Source organism: Lepus europaeus, chromosome 13 (genome assembly GCF_033115175.1).
Source record: "Lepus europaeus isolate LE1 chromosome 13, mLepTim1.pri, whole genome shotgun sequence".
NCBI classification, from domain to species: domain Eukaryota; kingdom Metazoa; phylum Chordata; class Mammalia; order Lagomorpha; family Leporidae; genus Lepus; species Lepus europaeus.
This window is the reverse complement of record NC_084839.1, coordinates 83,940,791-83,966,271: the sequence shown is the minus strand read 5'-3', so window position 1 is coordinate 83,966,271 and position 25,481 is coordinate 83,940,791. Positions and strand designations below refer to the sequence as shown.

At 48.8% G+C, this 25,481-nt stretch overlaps 1 protein-coding gene across 1 annotated transcript in view; it reads left to right on the top strand.

The window, feature by feature from the left end:
• The first annotated feature begins 1,526 nt into the window (after positions 1-1,526).
• The window catches only part of TTL (tubulin tyrosine ligase), a 33,560-nt gene continuing 9,605 nt past the window's right edge, over positions 1,527-25,481 (top strand). The window contains exons 1-5 of the mRNA XM_062209841.1: positions 1,527-1,718; positions 4,187-4,265; positions 14,282-14,514; positions 20,353-20,488; positions 21,666-21,935. Coding sequence (XP_062065825.1) covers positions 1,562-1,718; positions 4,187-4,265; positions 14,282-14,514; positions 20,353-20,488; positions 21,666-21,935 — 875 coding nt within the window. The 5' untranslated portion in view covers positions 1,527-1,561. The remainder of the gene's footprint in view (positions 1,719-4,186; positions 4,266-14,281; positions 14,515-20,352; positions 20,489-21,665; positions 21,936-25,481) is intronic.

Sequence of the window (25,481 nt, the reverse complement as noted above, 5' to 3'; positions counted from 1 at the left end):
CTCATTTTCCTGGACCTTTAGGAGGGTGTTAATGCCACCAGGGCCACAAACATGGGTTCCCAGAGGAAACATGAATTCTATCATTAGGTAAAACAGGATAAGAAGTGCTGTAAAAAAAAAAAGAAACAAAAATGGTGTTTACCACAAAAGATAAGTGAGAGAAAGGAGAAAAGTAACTGCTGATTTGGAAGTGCAGTGGTCACTGGTGTTCCCAATGGGAGCCAGGGCGGTGGAGAAGGGACCGGCAGTGAGTGTGAGCCGCAGCCGATGGCATTGTTCTCCAAAAGGGCGGTCCTGGGACAGGGACCCGGGAGGCGACCCTGGTCTCTGGAGAGGAGTGAGTGGGGGGCCAACAGAGGGTGCATGGACGAGCAAGCTATGCACAAACGGAGCTCCATCCTGCGGAGATTCACGGAAATGCGGCCTGGGACACAGCTCCACCGACAAACGCACTGCAGCTGGAGGAAGGCAGGACCCGCGGACCGGCTCTGACCCTCGCAGACAGCTGCTGGGTGGGAGTGTGAGAGCCCCGCGCTTCCGGGCCGGCCCCAACTCCGCTCTGAGCAAGCTGCCCTCAGCTCCTGGACGCCTACAGGTGCAGGCGCGTGTGCAAGGCGGGTGAGTGCCCGCTCCACGTGGGCACAGAGGGGCGAAGCGGGGCAGCTTTTGCAAGATGCTCTGTAGATGGCGGGAGCTTGGGGGGCACAAGGATGGGGAGGCGGCCCAGCTGTCTAGGGAAGAGAAAAAAAGACGCGAGGCACAGGGTTGATACTCTGCGAGGCAGTGTTGGAAATATGCGGGGAATCCGACAGTCATTGTCCGCTTCCGGCCCCCTCCATGCACCAAACATGGTTTCCTAAAAGGACTCTCAGAACCGACTTCCAAGAACCGCTCCACCGCCACTCACTCAGCAGGGCAAGCCGAGTCCCAGGAAGGGGAAGCCAGCGGCCTAACACCGGGCGAGGGCGGGACGGGCACGGGAGCCTGGGGATCCCCGGGTGCCCGCAGCCCGAGCCACCCACGAGGTCTCCCCGGGTGAAAGGAGCGAGCCTTCGACCCAAAGCCAACCGACCGCTTCCGGGAGCTCCGGACTGTCTGCGTGGGAACACAACGCAGGGCCTTAAATAACTCCACGCTTCTGGCCAGAAAACGTCCTTGGCACGGAGAGGGAGACCCCAGGGCGCGCCCCCCCGAAAGAGCGCTTCCGCCAGCACCACTCCATAGCCGGGGGCAGGGCCTCCGGGGCCGCCTCGTCTCCCTCTCCACTGCGGAGTCGGAGAGCTGCGGCTGCAGCCGCGCCCGCCGCCGCTCCCCCGCACCCCGCGGCTGCCCGCGTAGACGCAGGCCGGGGACGCGGAGCGCGCGCGGAATCACGGGCCGGAGGCGGGGCGGGCGCGGCGCGCAGGCGGGCCGGGGGCGGCGCCCGGGCCGGGAGGCGCGGCCCGAGCCAGGGGCGCGGGGCGCGGGCGCCGGCGGGGTCCGAGCCGAGCAGCCGCCTCGGCCGGCTAGTCCGTGCGCGGCTGCGGGGCTGCCCGGGCCCGGCGCGGGCGCGGCCTCCGCCATGTACACCTTCGTGGTGCGCGACGAGAACAGCAGCGTCTACGCCGAGGTCTCCCGGTTGCTGCTCGCCACCGGCCACTGGAAGCGCCTGCGGCGAGACAACCCTCGCTTTAACCTGATGTTGGGAGAGAGGAACCGGCTGCCTTTCGGGAGACTGGGTGAGCCGCGCGCCCTTCCCCGCCTCCCGGCGCCCCGGGCCGCCCGGCCGCTCCGCCCACGCCGGCCGCAGCGGGCGCTTTTGTGTTAAAGGCCGTGGGTCTTCCCCTCCGTCCCTCCTGGAGCAGACAGAAAATGGCCCTGGGACGACCCAAGTCCACCTTGTTTAGTGCCTTTTCTCCTCCAAAGTCGGATTTGGAGGCGGAGGCGCGGGGCGGCCACCCGGGGACAATGACCCGCCCCCGGCAGCCCGGGGGGCGTCGCGCGTCCTCGGTGCCCGGGTCCAAGCCCCCGAACTGGGCAGGTCTGGGGGCCACGCGGTGGCGGAGCTCAGCAGACGGCCCGGGTCCTTCCACGGGTGTCCCGCGCTCGTGGTTCTGCCCTGCAGGTGCGGGCGCCCATGGGGAGCTGTGGGTGGATTCTGCACCGCCCCCGCCTCCAAAGGCTCAAATGAACGGCCATGGGGATTTGGAAAAGACCTGGATTCCAAAATTAGGAGCTCCAGAAGGCACCCAGCCCAGGGCAGGGCGCAGGGGAGGGGCGTCTGGTTTAGGACGGTCCTTTCCTCTCACAGTGGTGCCCTGGGTAGCGGTTTGGCGCCAGCTGGGGTTCGCCCTCCCCGCCCCCGTGTGTCCGTCGGACTCGCCCTGGTTCGCGAGGTGGGAGCGTGTTTGGCACCACCACCGCACACCCCCTACCGGAGGAAGGGGAGACCGGCGGCTCCTTCTCAATGACGTAATCCACGAGCTGTGCACAGGGGTTCAGATCCCGTCTCTGCACCTGAGCGTGCCCTGTCATCTGGGCAGGCTGGCCTCTCCCTGAGCAGCCGTATTCTTGGCCAGAATGCCCCTGGAGAGGGGGCCCACTGCATTGCAAGGACACTCAAGGGGAGAACAGAGAGGGAGGAAGAACCTCTGTGCCTTGGAGGGCCACCCAGAGAGTGGTGCCTGGTGTCCCTGGCAGGAGACGGGTCTGGATGTGGGTGTGGTCTGGCTGGTGGCAGGCATTTGCAGAGACTGGCCACTGCTGAGCTGGCCGGTCTAGCTGTGCCAACATGAGAAACGAAGGGTGTGGATGGTAACCTCATTGCATTCTCTTCCCTGGACTAGTAGTGGGGTCAGCTTTGTTGTACAGGTTTATCGTGTAGGGTGGAGACCCCACAGAAGGGCTGGCTCTCACGCCCAGGAATCTGCAAACACAGGGAATGTGCCAGGAGATTCCCTGTGCTAAGTGGTCTCCTCTGGAAGCCCTTAGTAGAGAATGCCCGTCCTACAGGAAGAAGAGGAGAAACTGCTTGTAGTGGAGAATAGTGATTTCCTCCTTGGGTCGCCTGCCTCTCTTCCTGACTGGCTGACTTTCATCTGTGAAGGCTCGGGTGGAATCCCAACACCAGCAAATGAAAATGGCTTCCTGAGCGTGGGCAGGGATGGTGGGCACTGCTGTGGCGCTGGAGCCCCAGGGGGAGGGGACCCTGAGCCTAAGCAGGTGCCGCAGGTGCAGCAGCTGATCGGCCGAGATTTGGTTTTGGTGGGAAAGAAAACAACCCACCCGCAACCAAAATGGCTGCATGCCATCACTATTAGGGATGATGACCACTTGCTTAGAGGCACCATGACGCCCAAGGGCTTATGGAGCAAGGTGAAGGCTCAGGAATGCTAGTCCCAAGGGCATAAGGTCTGTGGTTGAGGTGTGAGTCAGGTGTCTCAGCCCCAGGGAGCTAGTGAGGGCTGTTGATGCCTGAAGCTGTGGATCTGATGGTGTGCCATTCTTGGGTGAATTACTCTCACCTCTGGCACCTTCGATTCTAAGCCCTTGGTTTGCTCTTACATTGATGTTACTGGAAATGCAATGCGTTTTGTTAGGATTCGGAACTTTTTACTTTAAGTAGAAGTTACTTGCATCCTTCCTGCTTTAATGTTATAGGGAAGGGCAGCTGTAATAAGAGCTGTTGAACATGAGCTTCCCGTGGGCCGGATGCCCAGAGGAAAGCTCCCAGGGCTTCTGATTTGAGAGGCCTGGCCTCTCCACCCTGACGCTGTCCAGTGTGCTGGCTGTGCCACCTTCCTTACTGGCACACTGGGGATGTGGAATAGTGTGCCTCGCTGTATGGGAAATACAGACTTGCAGGTGTGGACCCAAGAGAGAGGTGTGGTGAGGATCGGGGAGAGGTGAGATGGGAAGCACCCCCCATGCCCTTCACCCTAACAAGAAGAAGCAAAGGTAGCCGCGGTCTTGGGCAGCCACACCACGCTGCTGTTATCATGTCCACTATGGGAAGGGACAGCGTTGCCATGGCCAACTGAGAGAAATAAATAATAAATAAGTGTTCCATTGCGAACCAGCAGCCCTGCGAGCAAAGACAGCAAAGCCGGGCGTGGCGTGTCTGCTGTGTTCTGTGTGTTGGTGCTGACACTGCTCCCGTTCCCCCATCTGCCCCTGCGCCCTTCTGGACCTCCTCTTTCCTCCCTAGGTCACGAGCCCGGGCTGGCGCAGCTGGTGAATTACTACAGAGGGGCCGACAAGCTGTGCCGAAAGGCGTCTTTAGTGAAGTAAGTGTCCATTAACGCTCCCGTCTTCTGTGTTTGCAAGCCCGGGGAATTCAAGGGCGAGATTCTTTTCCTGAAATAGCCGGCGCAGTTCAGTTCTGAAGCTTCCTCTAAGCTGCCGTGATTGCCACCTCAAATGTTGCCCGCAAAGTGCTGGAGTCCCTCGGGGGCGGGTCTCTGGAGGCAGAGGCTGACTCAGGGCTTTTTGTGTAAGTGATTTCTTGGGGGAGGGCTCTCCAGAGAATCCCCTCAGGCAGCAAGGGGAGCAGGGCGTGGCTAAGCCAAGAGATGGTTTCCGTGGAAGTCAGGCCCACAGAGCTGCGGAGCCGCAAAGGGCCCTGGCTTCTGTGCTCCCAAGTCCACCAGCCGCTGGCCCTGGGGAGAGAGGGAGGATGTAGCTTTGGAGGCTTTTCTGGACAGAGGCTGGCCCCCCAGAAAGGATGTCTGGGCAGGTGTAAGAGGGTCTAACCCACCGGGTTAGATCTAACCCACACCCATCCCTGTGCCCTTGGAGTATGGCTGACGTCACGGGAGTTATATTGTAAGGGAGAAGGCAGCAGTATTGGCATGGTGACTGATATCCAAAGTCAATGGTGTGGTTTCGAACCCCAGCTCCTCCTCTTGTCAGCTTGGCAAATCTTCCCTCTCTAAGCTTCGGTTCCTCCCTTGTTGTGAGGAGCAAACATGGTGATGCAGTAGAGTGTATCTGGCACAGTGGGCTGCTACATGAATGCATGTTGGAGTCTGCCTTCCTTGTCTTCTCTGTACAATGAGGACATAGGAGTAACTGCCTTAGGGTGGGCATTTCACCTAGTGCTTATGACGCTAGTTAACGTGCCTGCATGCCACATGGGAGGGCCTGCATTCAAGTCCTGGCTCTGTTCATGATTCCGGCTTCCTGGTAATGGGCACCCTGGAGGGCAGCAGGTGATGGCTCAAGTACTTGGGTCCCTGCCACCCACTTGGGAGACCCTGATGGAGTTACAGGCTCCTGGCTTCCCACTGGCCCAGACCCAGCTGTTGCAGGTGTTTGGAGAGTGAATCAATGGATAGGAGATCTCTCCCTCTTCCTCCCCCACTATCCTCTCCCTCTTCCCTCTTTGCCCTCTTTCTCTCCTCTCCCTCCTACTTCTTTTCTCTGCCTCTCAAATAGACACATGAATTTTTTAAAAATGGTAACTACCTCAGTGGTATGTTGTGAGTTAATGTATATAAAAGCTTGGAATCATGCCTGTCTCTTAGTTCCTCTTCCTGGTGCTTCTCATTAAGGTGGTTGTTCTTTCTGTTACTGTTGCCATTTTGATAGGGAGACCCCAGCATGCAGGTGAGCTCAGGGCTGCATGAGGTCTTCAGGATTCTTTCTAAGAGAATTAGTCAATGTTCGAACGTAGCTGAACAGGTACTTAGGTAAGACACGGTACAAAACACACTTTTCTCTAATGTTTCTTTTTGGGGTCTGGATACTTAGTAGGTTGACTGTTCATAGACAGTTACCAGCTTTGTGTTTAAACTCATTAGCCCTGGAAATGTGGGCACTCAGGCCTCTGTAGGATGGGTTCTCAAGATCTACCAGCTACTCCTAAAGGGCCTACCGTCTTCTATTTTCTTTTTAAAGATTTTATTTATTTATTCGAGAGTTAGAGTCACAGACAGAGCGAGAGAGAGAGAGACAGAGAAAAAGGTCTCCCATCCCTTGGGTCATTCCCCAAATGACTGCAACAGTCAGAGCTGAGCCGATCCAAAGCCAGGAGCCTGGAGCTTCTTCCAGGTCTCCCACACAGGTGCAGGAACCCAGGCAGTTGGGCCATCTTCCACTGCTTTTCCAGGCCATAGCAGAGAGCTGGATTGGAAGAGGAGCAGCCAGGACTCGAACCATCACCTATATGAAATGACAGTGTCACAGGCAGAGAGGCTCAGCCTACTGTGCCACAGCGCCGGCCCCTGCAGTTTTCTTATTACCTATTCATAGATTTACAGTGCAGAAGACTGTTACACTAGAAGCAGAACAGGATTGTTTATTCAGATTTCTTTTAGACATTTTTATGAATTTTGTTCAGTCCTTCTCCTTAGGACTTTTCTCACTAAAGGTAGAATTTTGCTTTGGTAAGTGGGAAGCAGAGGATGGGATGCTGTGAAAAACAATGTTCTACATATTTCGTGTATTTGGCAGCTATAGTGAGGCGGAGTGAGTACAAGGCTGGAGTCATGAGCAGGTTCCAGGACATTTATGTGACCTTAGGTGGCACTGCCCGGAATCCCAGTGTCCCCGTTTGCACAGTGGCGATGGGCAGTGGCTGCAGTACCTGCTTCCTGTCCCTCAGTGACGTGTGACGTGCCCTGTCATGGCAACCTCAGAAGTGGTGACACCATCCTCATGCGCTTCTTCCTTCTCTCAGGTGCCCTGCAGAGGACCGCACTGACTCCGGGAGAGGATGCTTCCCCGGTCTCTTTGCCTCTTCCCATGATTTGGGTGGTGTGGAAGGGCTCCAGAACATCAGGAACGTAGGACACGGTGGCAACTCAGAGAGGGGTAGATGGGACATGGGAGCTGTGTGACCAGGCATCTTTAGAAGGCCTCCCGGGCCTCAGGGGTTCTGTGCTGGGCCCACAGCCCACTCCTTCCAGCTGCCACTCAGAGAGGTTCAGAAATCCATCCAGGCCATAAGGCCATGGTCTCTTGGCTCCTGGCTTTGGCCAGGCTGAGTTCTGGCTGTTGTGGCCACCTGGGGAATGAACCAGTAGGCAGAAGCTCTCTATCACCCTCACTAACCCACTCTCCCACTCTCCCACTCTCCCACTCTCCCTCTCTCCCTCCCTCCCTCCCTCCCTCCCTCCCTTCCTCCCTGCCTTCCTTCCTTCCTTCCTTCCTTCCTTCCTTCCAAATTATTTTATTTCTTTGAAAGACACAGTAACAGAGAGAGGTAGAGCCAGAGAGAGGTCTTCCATTCTGCTGGTTCACACCCCAGATGGCCGCAATAGCCACAGCTGAGCTGATCCGAAGCCAGGAGCTTCTTCCAGGTCTCCCACGCAGGTGCAGGGGTCCAAGGACCTGGGCCATCTTCCACTGCTTTCCCAGGCCATAGCAGAGAGCTGGCTCGGAAGAGGAGCAGCCGGGACTTGAACCTGTGCCCATGAGGGATGCTGATGCTGCAGGCTGGGGCTTTAACCCACTGGGCCACAGCGCCAGCCCCTGTAACTTTTTCAAATAAATAAATCTTTTAAAAATTTTATTTGTGAGGCCAGCATTGTGGTGTAGCAGGTAAGGCCACCACCTGCAGTGCCTGCATCCCATCTGGGTGCCAGTTCGAGTCCTGGCTGCTCCATTTCTGAGCCAGCTCCTTGCTATGGCCTGGGAAAGCAGTGGAAGATGGCCTAAATCCTTGGGCCCCTGCACCCACGTGGGAGACCCAGAAGAAGCTCCTGGCTCCTGGCTTTGGATCAGCTCAGCTCTGGCTGATCTGGCCATTTGGAGGGTGAACCAGTAGATGGAAGATTTCTCTCTCTCTCTTTCTATCTTTTTCTGCCTCTGCCTCTCTGTAACTCTGACTTTCAAGTAAATAAATAAAATCTTTTAAAAAAATTTTTTTGGTGAGAGACAGAGATCCCATCTGTTGGTTCAGTCTCCAGCTGCCTGAACAGCTGGAGCTGGGCCAAGGCTGAAGCCAGGAGCCTGGAACTCAATCCAGGTCTCTCATGTGAGTAGCAGGAACCCAACTAGTTGAGTTATCACTGCTCCCTCCGAGGGTCTGCCTTAGCAGGAAGCTAGTATCTGGAGCTGGAGCTGGGAATAAATCCAGCCACTCAGATATGGGACATGAGCATCTTAACCGCCACACCAAGTGCCCACCTCCCCACCTCTCTTGGAGCTTTAAATGTAGCTGGTTCATATGCAGTGCAGATAGAGAGGTAAATTAATGCAAATAACACTGCCATTTTTATCTTTGCTTATTGAGTGAAATATTTATTGAGTAAAAATAATAGTTTGGCAAGCATTCTCTTTATTCAAAAAAATCTGAATTGAAGTTCGCAACACAGTAAATCTTTGTACAATTCTTTGATCTCTCAGTGAGTATTGACAGAAAACTCAGTATCATTACATTCATTGTCTTCTGTTTCTTTCAACAATTCCAACTGGCAAATCATTGTAACATTTGCAGGTGCTACATACTGTACCAGTTCAACAGCTGTAGCCAGAGTGCCTTGTGGAGTTGGCTTCAGGAAACTGAGTACAGATGTTTCCAACATGTATCACACAGCACAGTGAAACAAGTGTTTCCAATATGTATCATAAAGAAAGATGAAGTAAAGGAGGAAAAATCAATCTAAAATCCCAGCAAATCCATATTTAATACAGCCGAGCTGCCAATCAAGACAAGGTAGTGGCCAGCATGTGGCACAGTGGGGTAAGGCATCGCTTGTGAAGCCAGTGTCCCATATCAGAGCACTGGTTCCAGTTCAGCTACTCTGCTTCCAGTCTGGCTCCCTGCTGATGCGCCTGGAAAGGCAGTGGAGAATGGCCCAAGAGCTTGGCCCCTGCTGCTTGTGTGGGAGACCTGGATGGAGTTCCAGGCTCCTAGATTCAGGCCCCAGCTGTTGCAGCCATTTGGGGAGTATGAACCAGTGGTTGGAAGATATTCTCTCTCTCTCTCTCTCTCTCTCTCTCTCTCTCTCTCTCTCTCTCCCCCTTCCTCCTTTCCTCCCTCCCTCCCTCTACCTCCCTCCCTCTCTCTTTCTCTCTCTGTTCCTCTGCCTTTCAAATAAATAAATCTTTTTAAAAAGATGAAGTAATTTTTCACATGTGGGTGGAAATCTTTGACAGATGTGAAGGATTCAAAAATATCTACACCATGAGGTTGAAATTTTGGGTGCTGCAATTTGACAATTTTTTTTCCTGCTTGTGGAAGTTCTGAGGCCAAGTCTGCTGAAAGTATCAATTGGGCATCATCTCTAATGTCACACACTCATCTTAAGCTAAAGAGAAACACTTAATCTTGAGTTAATCTTTAATATGGTTGGTTAGAAGGGTTTTGTAGTCTGTGGGCAGCTGTGGCTTTACTGAGGATTGTTTACCTTTTGTAACATTTCTTTTTAAGTTTTTTTTCCTTGGAATAGTTTCTTTCACCATATTTCCTTCTAAAATAGTTCTTTTGTATGCATGCAGGAATCCAAGTCATTTTATAGTTGACCAAAGTTTATAAGCTCAGATCCTGTTAAAAAAATTTTGGTGGATATTTGTGATTTCAGTCACTAAATTCTTTTCTTAATTTTTAAAACATTTGTTTACTTTGAAAGAGAAAGCGTTATCTTCCATCTGCTGGTGTACTTCCCAAATGCCCACAACAAGCAGGGCTGGCCCAGGCCAAGGCCAGGAGCCTGGAACTCAATCTGGCTCTTGCAGGTGGGTGGCAGGGACCCAAGTACTTGAGCCATCACCTGCTGCCTACCAGATTGCACGTTGGCAAGAAGCTGGATCAGATGTGGAGCTGGGACTTAAACCCAGACACTTCAGCGTGGGATGAGGGCATCTCATGCAGCAACTGACTGCTGCTCCAAATGCCAAATGCCCACCCCTATTTATTTATTTTATTTTGAAAGACAGACATACACACACACACACACACATACAGAGAGAGAGAGAGAGAGAGAGAGAGAGAGAGAGAGAGAGAGAGAGAGACATATCTCCCAACTGCTGGTTCCCTCCCCAAATGCCTGTAACAATCAGGGGTGGGCCAGGCAGAAGCCATACTCAATCCAGGTCTTCCCTGAGAGTAGCAAGGATCCAACTACTTGAGCCATCATCTGCTGCCTCCTGGGGTGCACATTAGCGAGATGCTAGAATTGGGAGCAGAGCCAGGACTTGAACCCAGGCACTTGATATGGGCCTCCCGAGTGGCATCCCCACTGAACCGCCTGGCCTAGCCACTAATTTCATTGATTGTTTTTTCACTGTTGAGAGGAAAGCACTTATGAGAACGTCTCCTTTACACAATAAGCTACTCCCTGCTCCTTTTTATTTTACTCTGCAGTTGCCATTCCCTGTGAGTTTGTGACTTAATTTCTTTCAGTTCTTTTTTTGGCTTTACTGCCCTGGTTATTGTTCTAATTTCTGTGTCTATGCAATTCCACATTAGTAGTCTGCCTTTGATTTAAATTTGTTTAGGGAGCTGGTGTTGTGGTGTAGTAGATTGAGCCGCTGTCTGTGATGCTAACATCCCATAAGGGTGCCGATTCAAGTCCCAGCTGCTCCACTCTGAGCCAGCTCTCCGCTAATGGCCTGGGAAAGCAGCAGAAGATGCCCCAAGTGCTTGGGATCCTGCACCTTTGTGGAAGCTTCAGGCTCCTGGCTTTGGCCTGTTCCAGCCCTAGCCGTTGTAGCCATCTAGGAAATGAACCACTGGATAGAAGATGGGTCTCTCTCTCTTCCTCTCTCTGTGTAACTGACTTTCAAATAAATAAATATTTTAAAAAGTACTAAGAATTTGTTCATACTTCTAAAAACTTTCTTTAAATGTATTGGGTGTGGGGATAATGAGAGATCTCCCATTTGCTGGGTCGCTCTCCAAGTGCCTACAACAACCAGAGTTGGACCAGGCTGAAGGCAAGAGTCAGGAACTCAGTCTGAGTCTCCCACGAAGAGTCAGCTACCTGAGCCATCACCTGCTGTCCCCCGGGGTGTGCATTAGGATGCTAGAACTGGGAGTAGGACTGGGCTTGAACCTAGGCACTGTAGTATGGGATGCAGGCCCCCTAAGTGGTGTCTTAACCAATGCCTGTCCCCAGTCCTTAGTGATTGAGCTAGAAAAGCACAGAATTTTATTTCACTTTAGTTACCAGTTATGATTTACATAGCTAGTGCTGTAACTCATGCTGAGTAGTACACGCATCAGAATGTTTCATCAGTGCACAGAAAAAAACTCACTTGAACTTGAATCAGTCTGTTCTCTCTGAGTAGGACAAGGATGTGTCTGTGTGTGATGCCAGAAAGGGACACAGCAATACAACAGTGAAGTGTCATCTCACCACATCAGGAAAGTTGTGCTAAACGGAAATGTATTTCATAATGCATCAGGTGTATTTTAAGATTTATATATAGGCCGGCGCCGCGGCTCACTAGGCTAATCCTCTGCCTGCGGCGCCAACACACCGGGTTCTAGTCCCGGTTGGAGCGCCGGATTCTGTCCTGGTTGCCCCTCTTCCAGGCCAGCTCTCTGCTGTGGCCAGGGAGTGCAGTGGAGGATGGCCCAAGTGCTTGGGCTCTGCACCCCATGGGAGACCAGGAGAAGCACCTGGCTCCTGCCTTCAGATCAGCGCGGTGCGCCGGCCGCAGCAGCCATTGGAGGGTGAACCAATGGTAAAGGAAGACCTTTCTCCCTATCTCTCTCTCTGTCCACTCTGCCTGTCAAAAAAAAAAAAAAAAAAAAAAAAAAGATTTATATATATTTATTTGAAAGGGTTACAGAAAGAAAGAGATAGAAAGACAGAGAAAGAGAGGGAGGGAGATTACATCTGCTAGTTCACTCCCCCAGATGGCCATAATGGCTAGAGTCAGGAACCAGGAGCTTCTTCCCATGTCTGGCACATGGGTGTCTAGGTGGCAGGGGCCCAGACACGTGGGCCGTTTTTCACTGCTTTTCCCAGGTCATTATCAGGGAGCTGGATCAGAAGTGGAGCAGCCGGGACACAGACTGGTGTTCATATGGGATGCTGGCATCGCAGGCAGTGGCTTTACTCGCTACCCTCAGTGCCAGCCTCGGTGTTGATCAGTTTTAAAATTAGGATTAAATAAAATTTAAAATTGAGTTCCCAAGTTACACCAGCCACATTTCCAGTGCTTAGCAGCCACATGTGACCAGTGGCCACCTCCGGAGACAATTCTGATACAGATATGAACATTCATTGTTTTAGAGATTTATTTATTTTTGTTCCTTTGCATTTAGATAACTTTCAAAATCTGTTGCCTTTAGTTTTAAAACAAATTTACTTTACTAATTAATAGTTTTAAATTTTTCATTATATCTCCCATTTTCTCACAGACTCAGGATATTTTTGGGTACAGCTTCCTTTAAAAAAAAAAAAGATTTATTTTTATTTATTTGAAAGAGTTACAGAGAGAGGTAGAGGCAGAGAGAAAGAGAGGTCTTCCATCCACTGGTTCACCCCACAAATGGCTGCATTGACCATAGCTGAGCTAATCTGAAGCCAGGATCCAGGAGCTTCTTCAGGGTCTCTCATGTGGGTGCAAACTTGGACCCTCTTCTATTGCCTTCCCAGGCCACAGCAGAGAGCTGGGTCAGAAGAGGAGCAGCCAGGACTAGAACTGGTGCCCACATGGGATGCTGGTGCAGGGCTTTAACCTGCTGCATCACAGCGCCGGCCCTAAGTTTCCTTTCTTAAAATTATGTTTATTGGAGAGAGAGAGAGAGAGGGAGAGAGGGAGGAAGGGAAAGACAGAGGAAGAGGGAGACAGAGCTCCCATCTGCTGGTTCACTTCCCACATGGCTGGGGCTGAGTCAGGGCAAAGCTGGGAGGGGCAACTTATTCCAAGTCTCCCACATGGGTGGCAGGAATCCAGATACTTGAGTCATCACCTGCTGCCTCCCAGGACTGCACAGGGAGGAAGCTGGAATCAGGAGGCAGAGCTGGAAATCAAACTTAGGTGCCCTGAGATGGAAGGCAGATATCTAACCACTAGGCTGAAGGCCTGCTCCCCAGTCTGGGTTTTATAGCTGAATCTTAGCACAGGCTCAGCATGAGCAGTTCTATTCTAACCAGAAAGACAGTGTGTCACCTAGGGGAGTCCCATACATGTCCCTGGGTGGCTGTGAGTTCTGGGGAGTAAGGGTAGATTTGGAGTTGGGATTTGGGAGTTTAGGATTGCATCCCATTTAGGATTGCATCCCGGCTGTCGTTCACTCCCTGTGTGGTCGTGGGGCATTTACTTCTATGTGGCCCAGCTCCCAATTAGTGAAATGTGATGCCGGTGCCTCCTGTTCCAGGGCAGAGCAGAGAACAGATGCAACGGGAAGCCCTTATGTGTTGAAAGTACCTTGCTCGGTGTCTGACTTTACCGTCGGCGGTGTTATGTTATTTTGGGAGCTGGAGATCTATTTCATTATGACTACTGGTGTCCTATATCCCATTAAAAACCTTGCTTCTTTATTCTCTCACTGAAGCCAGGCTGAGCTAGAGGCAAGCAATAAAGAACTACAAAACGTCTTCAGATCATTGATTCCTAAGTCACCTTTTTTCTTCCCAGATGTGAGCTAAGATAGTGTGTTTGCTGCTCATCTACATATTTGCCTCCATTTCCCACTTCATTTTTTTTTTTTTTTTTTGACAGGCAGAGTGGACAGTGAGAGAGAGAGAGACAGAGAGGAAGGTCTTCCTTTGCCGTTGGTTCACCCTCTAATGGCCGCCGCGGTAGCGCGCTGCGGCCGGCGCACCGCGCTGTTCCGATGGCAGGAGCCAGGTGCTTCTCCTGGTCTCCCATGGGGTGCAGAGCCCAAACACTTGGGCCATCCTCCACTGCACTCCCTGGCCACAGCAGAGAGCTGGCCTGGAAGAGGGGCAACCGGGACAGGATCGGTGCCCCGACCGGGACTAGAACCCGGTGTGCCGGCGCCGCAAGGCGGAGGATTAGCCTGTTGAGCCACGGCGCCGGCCCACTTCATTTTTTTAGTGTGAATCTGCTTCATCCACAACATCTCTGTTGAAAAGATGTCAGCTCAGGATTACATCATTTGAGTTTCTTTAGAAATGCATTTAAAAAAGGAGCTGCTGTTCTGGTTGTTAAGCCTTTTGAATGAGCCGGGAGATGCCTTTAACACTGCATCTGACAGCCGTGTGCTGCCCGGCAGTGTGTTACATGTCTGAATGGGGAGGCCAAGGGCAGAGAGAAGGGTGGTGAGGAGACCAGGTCATGCCTTGCCTCCTTGAAAAGCTCTGCGGGAAACTAGTGTCCTTTCTACATCCAGCAACAGTGCACTAAGAAGGGAGACTGACCCTCTGTCACTTGCCAGGCTGATCAAGACAAGCCCGGAACTGGCCGAGTCCTGCACCTGGTTCCCTGAGTCCTATGTGATTTACCCAACCACTCTCAAGACCCCGGTTGCTCCAGCACAGAATGGCATCCAGCCGCCGGTCCACAACACAAGGACAGATGAAAGAGAATTCTTCCTGGCTTCTTACAACAGAAAGAAAGAAGATGGGGAGGGCAATGTGTGGATCGCAAAATCATCAGCTGGTGCCAAGGGTAAGTCCCTATTGCTGATCCCTCTTGTTCCCTGTAGGTTCCCGTCATGCTTTGTTCAATGGTGAATTCAATTTTTAAAAAATATTTATTTGTTTATGATCATCTACTTGAAAGGTAGAGTACAGAAAGGGAGGGATCTTCCATCTGCTGGTTCACCCCCAAAACCCCACAGCCAGGGTTTGCTGGGACCAAACCAAAGCGTCTCCCAGGTGGGTGGCAGGGGCCCAAGCACTTCAGCCAACATCTGCTGCCTTGCCAGGGTACATGAGCAGGAAGCTAGATCAGAAGCAGAGTAACCAGGGCTCAGACTGGTACTCTGATATGGGATGTGCACATCCCAAGTGGCAACCTAACCTGTTGTGCCACAACTCCTACCTGCATTGCGTAAGATTTTAGTGATGTCTGTTAGGGAATGACTCTGTTCTAATCTGAATTGTCGAGAGTAGAGACATCTGTTTATATAGTTTTAAATACCTGTCTACACACGGATGCGTTCTGAATGTTCATCTCTGGTCCAGGTCTGTCCCTTTAAGCTCTGCCTTCACTGGCACCCTCACCATCTCTAAGAAGGCATTTCAACTTGACATGTCGGATGCCGGACTCCTCGCTTGCCCCACACTGTGCCCGGCCTGCCCCTCTTCCAGTCTGCTCACTTGGTGTAAGATCCCACCGTTTGCCGGGTTGCTGAAGCCCAGCATCTGCAGTTCTTCCTTGCAGTCTTGACCTAGTGCATTAGCAAGTCTTGCTAGCTCTGCCGTCAGAGTATATTCTGAGTTGGGCTTTCTCTTGCCGTTTCTATTGCTGTCACTCTAAATTAAAGCCACCATTCTGTTTCGTGTAACGACACCACCTGCTCACAGCTGGCTGCCCTCTTCCCAGATAGAGTGGTACTTTAAAAACAGATATGATCACGTGACTGCTCAAGACCAACCAGCTGGCTTCCTGACGCAGTTAGAATCAACTCCAGGTTCCTGGCGGTAGTCCACACCATTATACGTTTGCTCACCTGTCTGATCTCGTCTCCTTCCGTTCTCGGCCTTGCTCACTGCACTGTGTACACACGAAGTCTGCCGTGGCCCTCAAGTGCTCTAGCTGTCTCAGTGCCTGGAATGCAGTTACATGGACTATTTGCTGTTTATCTCAGCTCAGCTGTTGCCTCGTCAGAAACGGCTTTTCTCACCTGCAGTAGCCCCCAGGCCCATTGCTTTTGTCTCTTTCCTCTGCTGTTTTTCCCACCTTGTATAACCCCTTCCTAGCTCTGTGTTACTATTCGTTTCTCTGTCTCATAAGCTCCATGTCATCACAGAACTTTGAAAATTTCTGTCTCGTTCATCTTTGTACCCGCCTTGTGGGCACTCAGTACATGTGTGCTAGATGAGTGCATAGAAGGGGTGAGGTTATAGCAGTAACTCGGGCTTAAAACCAGTAGTTCCCAACGTAGTGAGCACATGAACAGCCTCTCTCTCTAATGACCGTCACTTGCTCATTGAAAATCATTCCATCGCGGACCTACTTCCTCTTCTGTTGCCTTGGAGACCAGGTACTCGTTTCTGTCCTGGGGTCCGGTGGGCCCCATCTCCTTTGCCACCACCCATGTGATGGGAGGGCATCGCCTGGGTCTCCTGGGATGGGAGAGCTGGGCTCCGGCCACGAGCCAGGTGCCTCCTCTTTACCTCCCGTGACCTCTTCTCCAGTCCTGTCCCCCGCTTTGGTCCTAACTGGAGAGGGGGAGTGGAAGAGGAAATAGGCATCCATGGTATTCCAGAGTCTTCCTGAGGTTTTGGGCTTGGGGTCAGAAAGGCCCTTGTGAGGACACGTGGGTGGTCCCTGGATTCTCCCCAAGCCAAGTCTTAGCGGGAGGCCCAGCAGCAGGGAGAGACAAGAGAGAAGAAAATGCCAGAGAATTTTCACTTTAGGAGTGGAGGTAAGTGGTGGGTAATTGTTTTGTCTGGGAAGTATGAAATGAAACCAACAGAATAAATGGAAGGCTTTTATCCTCTTAAACAAGCAGTTTAGTGCCTACCCCATGCTTGGGATGGTTGGGTCGGGATCAAGCCCCTGTTCAGCAGCTCCACTGCCCATGTCTGACCCTCGCTACCTTCACCTCTTGCCCGGAGCATGTCTCCCTGTGTGGCCTCCTGTCTGTGGCCATTCCCCAGAGCCCGTGAAAGCCGGCAGGCATGGTAGACCGCGTCCCATCCGTGCCACGCAGCACGTGGCACCCCACAGAGGTTCAGTGTTGAGTGAATGGGTGAATGTTCGGAATTACAAGAATAAATAAGATAGATTTGATCTCTTGCTCTCATGGACCCACAATTTAGTCCTAAGGATAGTTAGTGATGCACCTGTTTCCAAATGGGAACAGCAATGGTAAAAATGACCATGACCTTGAAGCTTCTTAAAAAAAGTCCCAAAATTCCTTCATCGTTTCTGCATGTTTAGTGCATGAGGATATAAACATATAAATGACATTAACAAACACACGGAAACAAGCTATTCTAGTGTCCAAATCTAACAAAATAAATTTGGCTTTTAAGTATCATTGTACACTTATAAGAAAACAAAAACCTTTAATGACAGTTCACAGCCCTGTGCAAGAGCAATAGGAAGACAGAGAGCAAGAGCCATAAAAAGTATGGATTGTTTGAACAGGTAATCTCATTCCTGAAACATGCTCCAAAGAAATACTTACAAAGAAACAAGAGTGAGCTAGAGCAAATCGTACTCATAGCCTAGCAAGTCAGCAAATCAATGTGTAACTTTGTGCCATCCATATGGTGGGATTATTTTAAACAATTATTTATTTATTTGAAAGTCATATAGTGACAGAGAGAGAGAGAGAGAGAGAGAGAAAGAGAGAATTGATTGAATGATTTTCTACCCACTGCTTCTCTCCCCAAATGGCCGCAATGGCCAGGTCTGAGCCAGGCTGAAATCAGAAGCCAGGAACTCATCTCCCACAAGCACTTGGGCTGCCTTCTGCTGCCTTCCCAGGTGCATTGGCAAGGATTGGAAACAGAGCAGCTGGGACTTGAACCAGCACCCTGATGATAGGATGCTGGTGTCACAAGTGACAGCTTAGCCTGTTTAACCTGCCTTAACCGCAGCTCCAGCCCCATGCTGGGAGTTTTTCAGACACTAACATAATTGTGAAATTAATTTGGAAATAGTGAAGATATTGAGAATATAAAGTAAAAAAAGGACACTGAAGAGTTCACTGTGTTTGAAACAGGCTTTTCCCATATGTAAACAAGAAAGTAATGTAAGAGTTTAAAGAGCCCGTGTTGTGGCAGAGCAGTTAAAGCCATGACAGCAGTATCCCATATGGGCACCGGTTTGAGTCCCGGTTTCGCCATTTCCAGTCCAGCTCTCTTCCATGGCCTGGAAAAGCAATGGAAGATGGCCCAGGTGTTTGGACCCCTGCACCCATCGGGGAGATCTGAATGAAGCTTCTGGCTTCTGGCTTTGGATCGGCACAGCTCCGGCTGTTGCAGCCATTTGGGGACTGAACCAGCAGATGGAAATCCTCTCTTTCTCTGTCTCTCCTCTGCTTCTCTGTAACTCTGCCTTTCAAATAAATAGAATAAATCTTTTTTTAAAAAATAAGGAAAGACATACACCATATTCACAGGTTGCAGGACTCAATTATATTAATTTAATTCCTATCAAAGTCTCAGGAAGGCTTTTGTGCACATGTAAGCCTTCTTCTAAAATTCCTGTGGAAAGGCAGAGGCTTAGCAATTTTGAAAAAGGACAGTGTGGAAGTAATCATCTGCCTGGTGTTAAGGCATGTGATATAGCTTTGTGTGTAATATGTTGTGTTCATGGAAGGATAGAAATAGAAACAAGCCAGTAGAAGAGATACGAGTGTGCAAAAATAGACCCAAATATGCATGCCCACCCAATTTTTTACAAGGGTACAAAGGCCATTCAGTAGAGGAAGGATAAATTTTTCTGACAAATGTGCTTGTGCTCTATAAGGTGTTTTGCACCATATGCAAAACAGAAACAGGAACATCAGTCTAAACCTCACACCTCCTACAGTAACTCAAAGCAGATTATGGACTTAAATATGAAACTAAATATTGGGGTGGGAGGACAGATTAAGAGTGAGGCAAAAAAGTCTTAAACTTGATGCCAACGTAAAATCCATAAAAGTAAAAATTGGTAAGTTGAACTACGTCAGAATAAAACTTCTGCTCTATGAAAAAAAATCCCATTAAGAGATTGAAAAGCTTTAGACTGAGATGGGATTTCCAAACCATATATGTAATATAAAATAGAGGACTCAAATCTAGAATAAACAACTTTAATAATTTGTATTAATATAATGAGAATAGATTTCATGTATTTCATAAAGTTCCAAGACAACTTTTAAAACTGTTAACAGTAAACACAATAGACACACAGTCCAACTAGAAAATGAGCAAAAGATGTAAAAATACATTTCTTTATAGAAGTTGCAGAGATGGAAAGCAAATAAAGGAGATTTTCCATATCATTAACCATTAAGAAAATGCAAAGGAAAACCACAACACACTGCCACTCCTATTGAAATGGCTAAAATAAGCAATGGCAACAACAACTACTGGCGAGGACCTAGAGAAACTGGCTCTGTCATGTTCTGCTAGCAGAATGGGCGGATGATTGAATAAAGTGTTGTGAACTAAAACCATTGAATTCTATTCATAAGTAAAAAGAAATCAGACATTGATACACACAGTAATTTGGATGAATCTCTAGGGAATTACGCTTGGTGGCAAGAGCTAATCCTAAAAGATCACATATTATATAATTCTGTTTATGTTTCAAAATGACAGAATTATAGAAATGGGGAGCAGATTAGTGGTTATCAGGGATGGAGATGCTTTGAGGAGGGAAGTGTAGCTTTCAAAGGACCTTGGGATACCCATGCAATAGTAGAACTGTTCAGAATTGGAGAAGATGCTTGCAAATCGTGTCAGATAAGGGACCTGTATCCTGAATGTTTTTTCAAAAACTGTTATAACTCAGTAATAAAAAAGACAAATAATTCCGTCAAGAAACAGATGAGAATCTGAATAGACATTTCCCTAAAGAACATACCCAAATAGCCAACGAGCACATGAGACAAGTACAACATGGTGAGTCCCTGGGAAATGCAAACCAAAAGCACAATGAGATACCACGTCCTGCCCATTAGGAGGGCTGTAATCAAGAAGACAGTTGATAACAAGGCTATACAAGGATGTGAAGAAATTGGAGTTACTGGTGGGGTGTAAGGTTGTGCACACTGGAAAACAGATTGGTGATTTCTCAGAAAGCTACACATAGAACTATAGCATAATCTAGCTGTTCCACTCCTAGGCATATTCCCAAGGAATTGAAAACATATTTCCACACAAAAGCTTATGTGTAGATCTTTATAGCAGTGTTATTAATAAGAGCCAAACAACAGTAAAAACAACACAAATGTTCATCAATTGATGAGTGAATGAATCAACAAAATGTGGTTTGGTCATACATTGAAACAGTATGTAGCCATACAAAGGAATGAAGTACTGATACATGCTACACCATGGATAAACTTCGAAAGCTTCGTGTTAAGTAAAATTAGCCAGATACAAAAGGCTCCTTTCTGTATGAGTCCATTTATATGAAATGTCCGTAAGAGGAAAAATCTATGGAGACAGAGAAATAGATGAGTGGTTGTCAGGTGCTGGGGTAAGGGGGAAATGGGGAGTGACAGCTGATGGGCACAGAGCCTTGCAGGGGAGGTGATTAGAATGTTCTAGATTGTAGTGATGGTTGCAAATTTTGAATGTTCTAAAAACCATTGAATTGCTTTTGGTGTGTTAGGTGAAGGCATCCTCATTTCCTCCGAGGCCTCGGAACTTCTGGATTTCATAGACAACCAAGGCCAAGTGCACGTGATCCAGAAATACCTTGAGCGCCCTCTGCTGCTGGAACCAGGCCACCGCAAGTTTGACATTCGGTAATATATCAGCGTCCATAGCTTTGGTTTCTGTTCTTCTGAAAAAGAAGGCAGTGGTGTATGGTGAGGACGCACGCATGGAGAATGAGCAAGTGTTTGCCGTGTTTAATGCCAGCACTGAGTGCAGCTGAGTGGAACAGAGCTTCTACTTTTCTTTCAATATTTTTTTTTTCTTTCTAGAAAATCTTACTAAAACCATGAGTTTTCCTTTTTAACAATATTCTCTCTATGAAAATGACTCTGGGTGCAAAGAGAAGAGTATAAATGCATGGGGCTTGTATATGAAAGAAGCGGAGAGATATGCACAGCCCACGCAGCTGAGCCACAGCAGGCTGCGTGGCCGTGCCCAGGAGTGTGTCCCACCTGTATGGGTTTCATGAGCACACCTGAGGTTTGGGGACTGTAAGCCTCAAACAAAGGGCCTGCCTGGAGAGAGGTGAGTGGTGCTCGCCCAAGCTCCGTGGCTCGCCCTCGGCCCCCTGTCATCTCCTCACTGACGACCTGTAGTCTCTGATGCCTTCATAGTGATGGGCTGCTGTTTGAACGTCAGTGGTCTGCCAGATGAGCTCCAACAGGGACACTCCTCCTCCAGAGATGACGGCAAGAACACACGGGGCAAGTGGGTTTTCAGAGTTGGCCTGAAAGCCAGCCCGCCAGTGCTCTCCATGGGGCTGTCTCTTTCAGATGGGCCCACGTGTCCTTGTCACTTAGGGTGCGATGCTTTGATTGCCTCGTTGTAGTGACAGCCCACCACCTTGGCTTATGTCTCTTTGGGACTTAGCTTCTCTCCCAGTTCCCCCCATTTCCCCAGCCACAGCTGTACCGATCCAAAGCCAGGAGCCAGGAGCTTCTTCCAGGTCTCCCACGTGTGTGCGGGGGCCCAAGGACTTGGGTATAAACGTGGGTATAGAAGTTTTCATCAAGTTCATGGGAAAAATAGAATTAAAGTATTAGTTTATTTTGATACAAAAAAAGCCTTTGAAATCCGTGAGTAGTTTTTCACAGTACACAATTTTCGTGAACTGTTTGAAGACCCCCTCATGGGTCTGGATTTCAAAATTGTGCCAAAATCAACTTTTAATTCCATTTTCCACTGACGTTTTGAAATACCTTGGGGTGACTGGGGAACTCTAGATGATGAGTCAGTGGAGTAAGAGAGTGTTTTATTGAATTGCAGAAGCTGGGTCCTGGTGGATCATCAGTATAACATCTACCTCTATAGAGAGGGCGTGCTGCGGACTGCTTCAGAGCCATATCACATGGACGATTTCCAAGACAAAACGTGCCATCTCACCAACCACTGCATTCAGAAGGAGTACTCGAAGAACTACGGCAAGTATGAAGAAGGCAATGAGATGTTCTTTGAGGAGTTCAATCAGTACCTAACAAGTGCTTTGAACATCACCCTGGAAAGTAGCATTCTACTTCAAATCAAACAGATAATAAGGTAACTTCACCGTGTCTTTTCCCCCTGTGTGTTTCTTGAAGAAGGTTTGGGTGTTTATGCCTTACAAGGAATGGTTCCATTTAAGTTGTCAAATAGATGAGTAAAAATGGTTTGTCTATCCTTTATTTTTTCTTTTGATATCTATAGGATCTAATCTATAATTATGTCACATGTTTCATCCTAACAGTGAGCATTTATATTTTCTCCCTGATTTACTTGGGCTATTGGCTAGTGGTTTATCAATGTTATTAATCTTTCTAAAAAATCAGCATTTGACTTTGATTCTATTTATTGTTTTATTTTCAGTTTCTCTGATTTATGTTCTTCATCATTTCCTTTTTGTGGCCTTCTTTTTTCTCTTTTCTCAAGGTAAAATATTTCCTTGAAATAAAATATATTATTTTATTATTATTATTTAAAGATTTATTTATTTATTTGAAAGAGTTATGCAGAAAGAGGAGGAGAGGCAGAGAGAGAGAGAGAGAGACAGAGAGAGAGAGAGAGAGAGAGAGCGCGCTTCCATCCAATGGTTCACTTCCCAAATGGCTGCAATGGCCAGAGCTGCGCCAATCTGAAGCCAGGAGTCAGGAGCTTCCTCTGGGTCTCCCACATGGGTGCAGGGGTCCAAGGACTTGGGATATCTTCTGTTGCTTTCCCAGGCCATAGCAGAGAGCTGGATCGGAAGTGGTGCAGCTGGGGCTTGAACCAGTGCCTGCGTGGGATGTCGGCACTGCAGATGGCGGCTTTACCCGCTATGCCACAGCGCCGGCCCCTAAAGTATAATATTTTAATGTAGTCAGTTTCCTTCCAGCACCGCCTAAGCTATATCTCCGAGATTTACCTGTACTGTGTTTTACTTTCCAGTTTATTGTAATATTTTGTAATTTCCCTTGTGACTTCATCTTTGACTCATGTGTGATTTAGAAACTTTTGTTTGATATCCAGAATATTTGAGGATTTTTCCATTGTAGTCAGAGGAACGCACTTTGTATGGCTTCAGGTCTTGAAGGTTTGTTTCATGGCCCAGAATGTGGTCTCTCTCAGTGAAAGTTTCGTGTGCACTGGAAGAACATAGATTGTGCTGTAGCTGGACAGAATCTTTTATTCATGCCAGTGAGGTCAAGGTGGTTGGTAATGTTGTCAAGTCTGTACTGCTCTGTACAAGCAAGAGGACCAGCACTGGTGCCTCCACGCGTAATTACAGACGTGTGGATGTTGAGTATTTGGCATGTGTCTTTTGATTTGTTTGTGTGACTGTTCTAGAGGTTATAATGTACAAATCTGATATATTTCACAACCTTCTTAGAGTTAATAACTTACCACTAAAAATAAAATGCAAAAACCTTGTAACCGTACTCGTTAACCTTTTATGTTGCTTCTTTTTTTCCTGCCTTTCCTGGCTTTTGTCCAGAATCATTTTCCTTATTGTTAAAAAAAATTTATTCTTGGTACTTTTTTTTTAGATCATGCCTACACAAATATCTTCAAGCATTTCCCATATGTGTGTGTGTGTGCATATATATATATGTATTTATATATATATTTAAGATTTTTTTTTATTTGTTTGAAAGGCAGAGTTACAAAAAGAGGCGGGTAGAGAAGAGAGAGAGATCTTTCATTTGCTGGTTCACTTCTCAAATGGCTACAAGGGCTGGGGCTGAGCCAGGCCAAAGCCAGGAGCCAAGAGCTTCATCCAGGTCTCCCATGTTGGTACAGAGACCCAAGTTCTTAGACTATCTTCTAAGGCTTTCCCTTCCACTGCCTTCCCAGGTGCATTAGCAGGGAGCCAGATTGGAAGTGGAGCAGTCGGGATTCGAACTGGCCCCCATAGGGGATGCCGGCACTGCAGGCAGTGGTTTTACCCCCTATGCCGCAGCACCAGCCCCGCTCTTGGTACTTTTTACGTAGGGTCACCAGGTGATGCATTATCTGAGTTATTTATCTGTTAATAAGTTTGTCACTGTTTGTAAAGCAAATTTGCTCTGGCAATAGATTTCTAGCACAGTAGTTAGTGTTGCCACTTTGAATGTCACCTGCCACTGTCTTGTGCCATCCCCAGTTTCTGCTGAGAAGTCAGCTGAAATATGTCTTATTTTTAATGTGCAGGGTATTTCAAAACATTTATAGAAAATGGAATTATGGCCGGCGCTGTGGCTCAACAGGCTAATCCTCCGCCTAGTGGCGCCGGCACACCGGGTTCTAGTCCTGGTTGGGGCACTGGAATCTGTCCTGGTTGCTCCTCTTCCAGTCCAGCTCTCTGCTATGGCCCGGGAAGGCAGTGGAGGATGGCCCAAGTGCTTGGGCCCTGCACCCCATGGGAGACCAGCATAAGCACCTGGCTCCTGCCTTCGGATCAGCGCAGTGCGCCGGCCGCAACGCGCCAGCCGCAGTGGCCATTGGAGGGTGAACCAACGGCAAAGGAAGACCTTTCTCTCTGTCTCTCTCTCTCACTGTCCACTCTGCCTGTCAAAAAAAAAAAAATGGAATTAAAAGATAAGTTTGTTTTGGTGCAAAAAAAATTTTGCAATCCATACATATCAGGGGTCTTCAGAGAATTCATGGGAAATAAGTATTTTGAAAAAACTGCATGGATATTAACATTCTTATATAAAGTCTGGCAAAATTAGCACAGCAGTTGGAGTCTCATTTTCTTCGGGAATTTTGAGTGATTAGAATTCTGACACCACAAAAATGAAATTTCTGGAAAAAGAATTCCTATTTTAGGCAAAATGTATATTAGGAATTTGCTGCGCCCCCTCATTGTTCTGTGCTATTCAGGGGGTTGCACCCTGGGTCCTGTGCACGCTCCTCAGCCTCAGGTTTTCTTCTGATCCATCTGTCCTCCCACTAACTTCCCACAACAGCGAAAACAAGACATGCTATACACAGTCTCTGGTGATTAAAAAAAAAACCTTTAATGCAAGATTATTAATCTTGAGCTTTCAGCAGATGAAAAATAATACTTAGTCTCACAGTTTTTCCTTTTTTTATTTTATCTATTTTTTTTGAAAGGCAGGGAGAGGGAGGGAGGGAGGGAGGAAGGGAGAGAGAGAGAGAGAAAGAGAGAGAGAGAGGTCTTCCATCTGCTGGTTCTCTCCCCAAGTGCTTGCAGCTGCGGGGACTGGGCCAGGCTGAAGCAGAAGCGTGGAGCTGCACCCAGGGGTCCCACGTCGGTGACAGGCACCCAAGCACTTGAGCCATCATCCGTTGCTTCCCAGAGTGTGCATTAACAGGAAGCTGGATGGGAGGTGGACAGAGGCTCCCTCCCAGGCTCTCTGCTATGGGGTGCAGGTGTCCCAAGTGGTAGCTCGACCTGCAGGACCGCCAGGCCTGCCCTCAGAGAGTATAATGCTTCTCTTACTTTTTCATCCTTCAGTATTTTGGTTGCTCTCTCTCTTACCAAGAGCATCTATTGACCTTTTCAATTTTTTGTAATTCTACTAGTTCAGTTTTAATTTTAATTAAAGCCAAAGTTAAGGAGCTGGTACTGTGGCTTAGCTAGTAAAGCCATCATCTGCAGTGCCAGTATCCCATATGGGTGCTGGT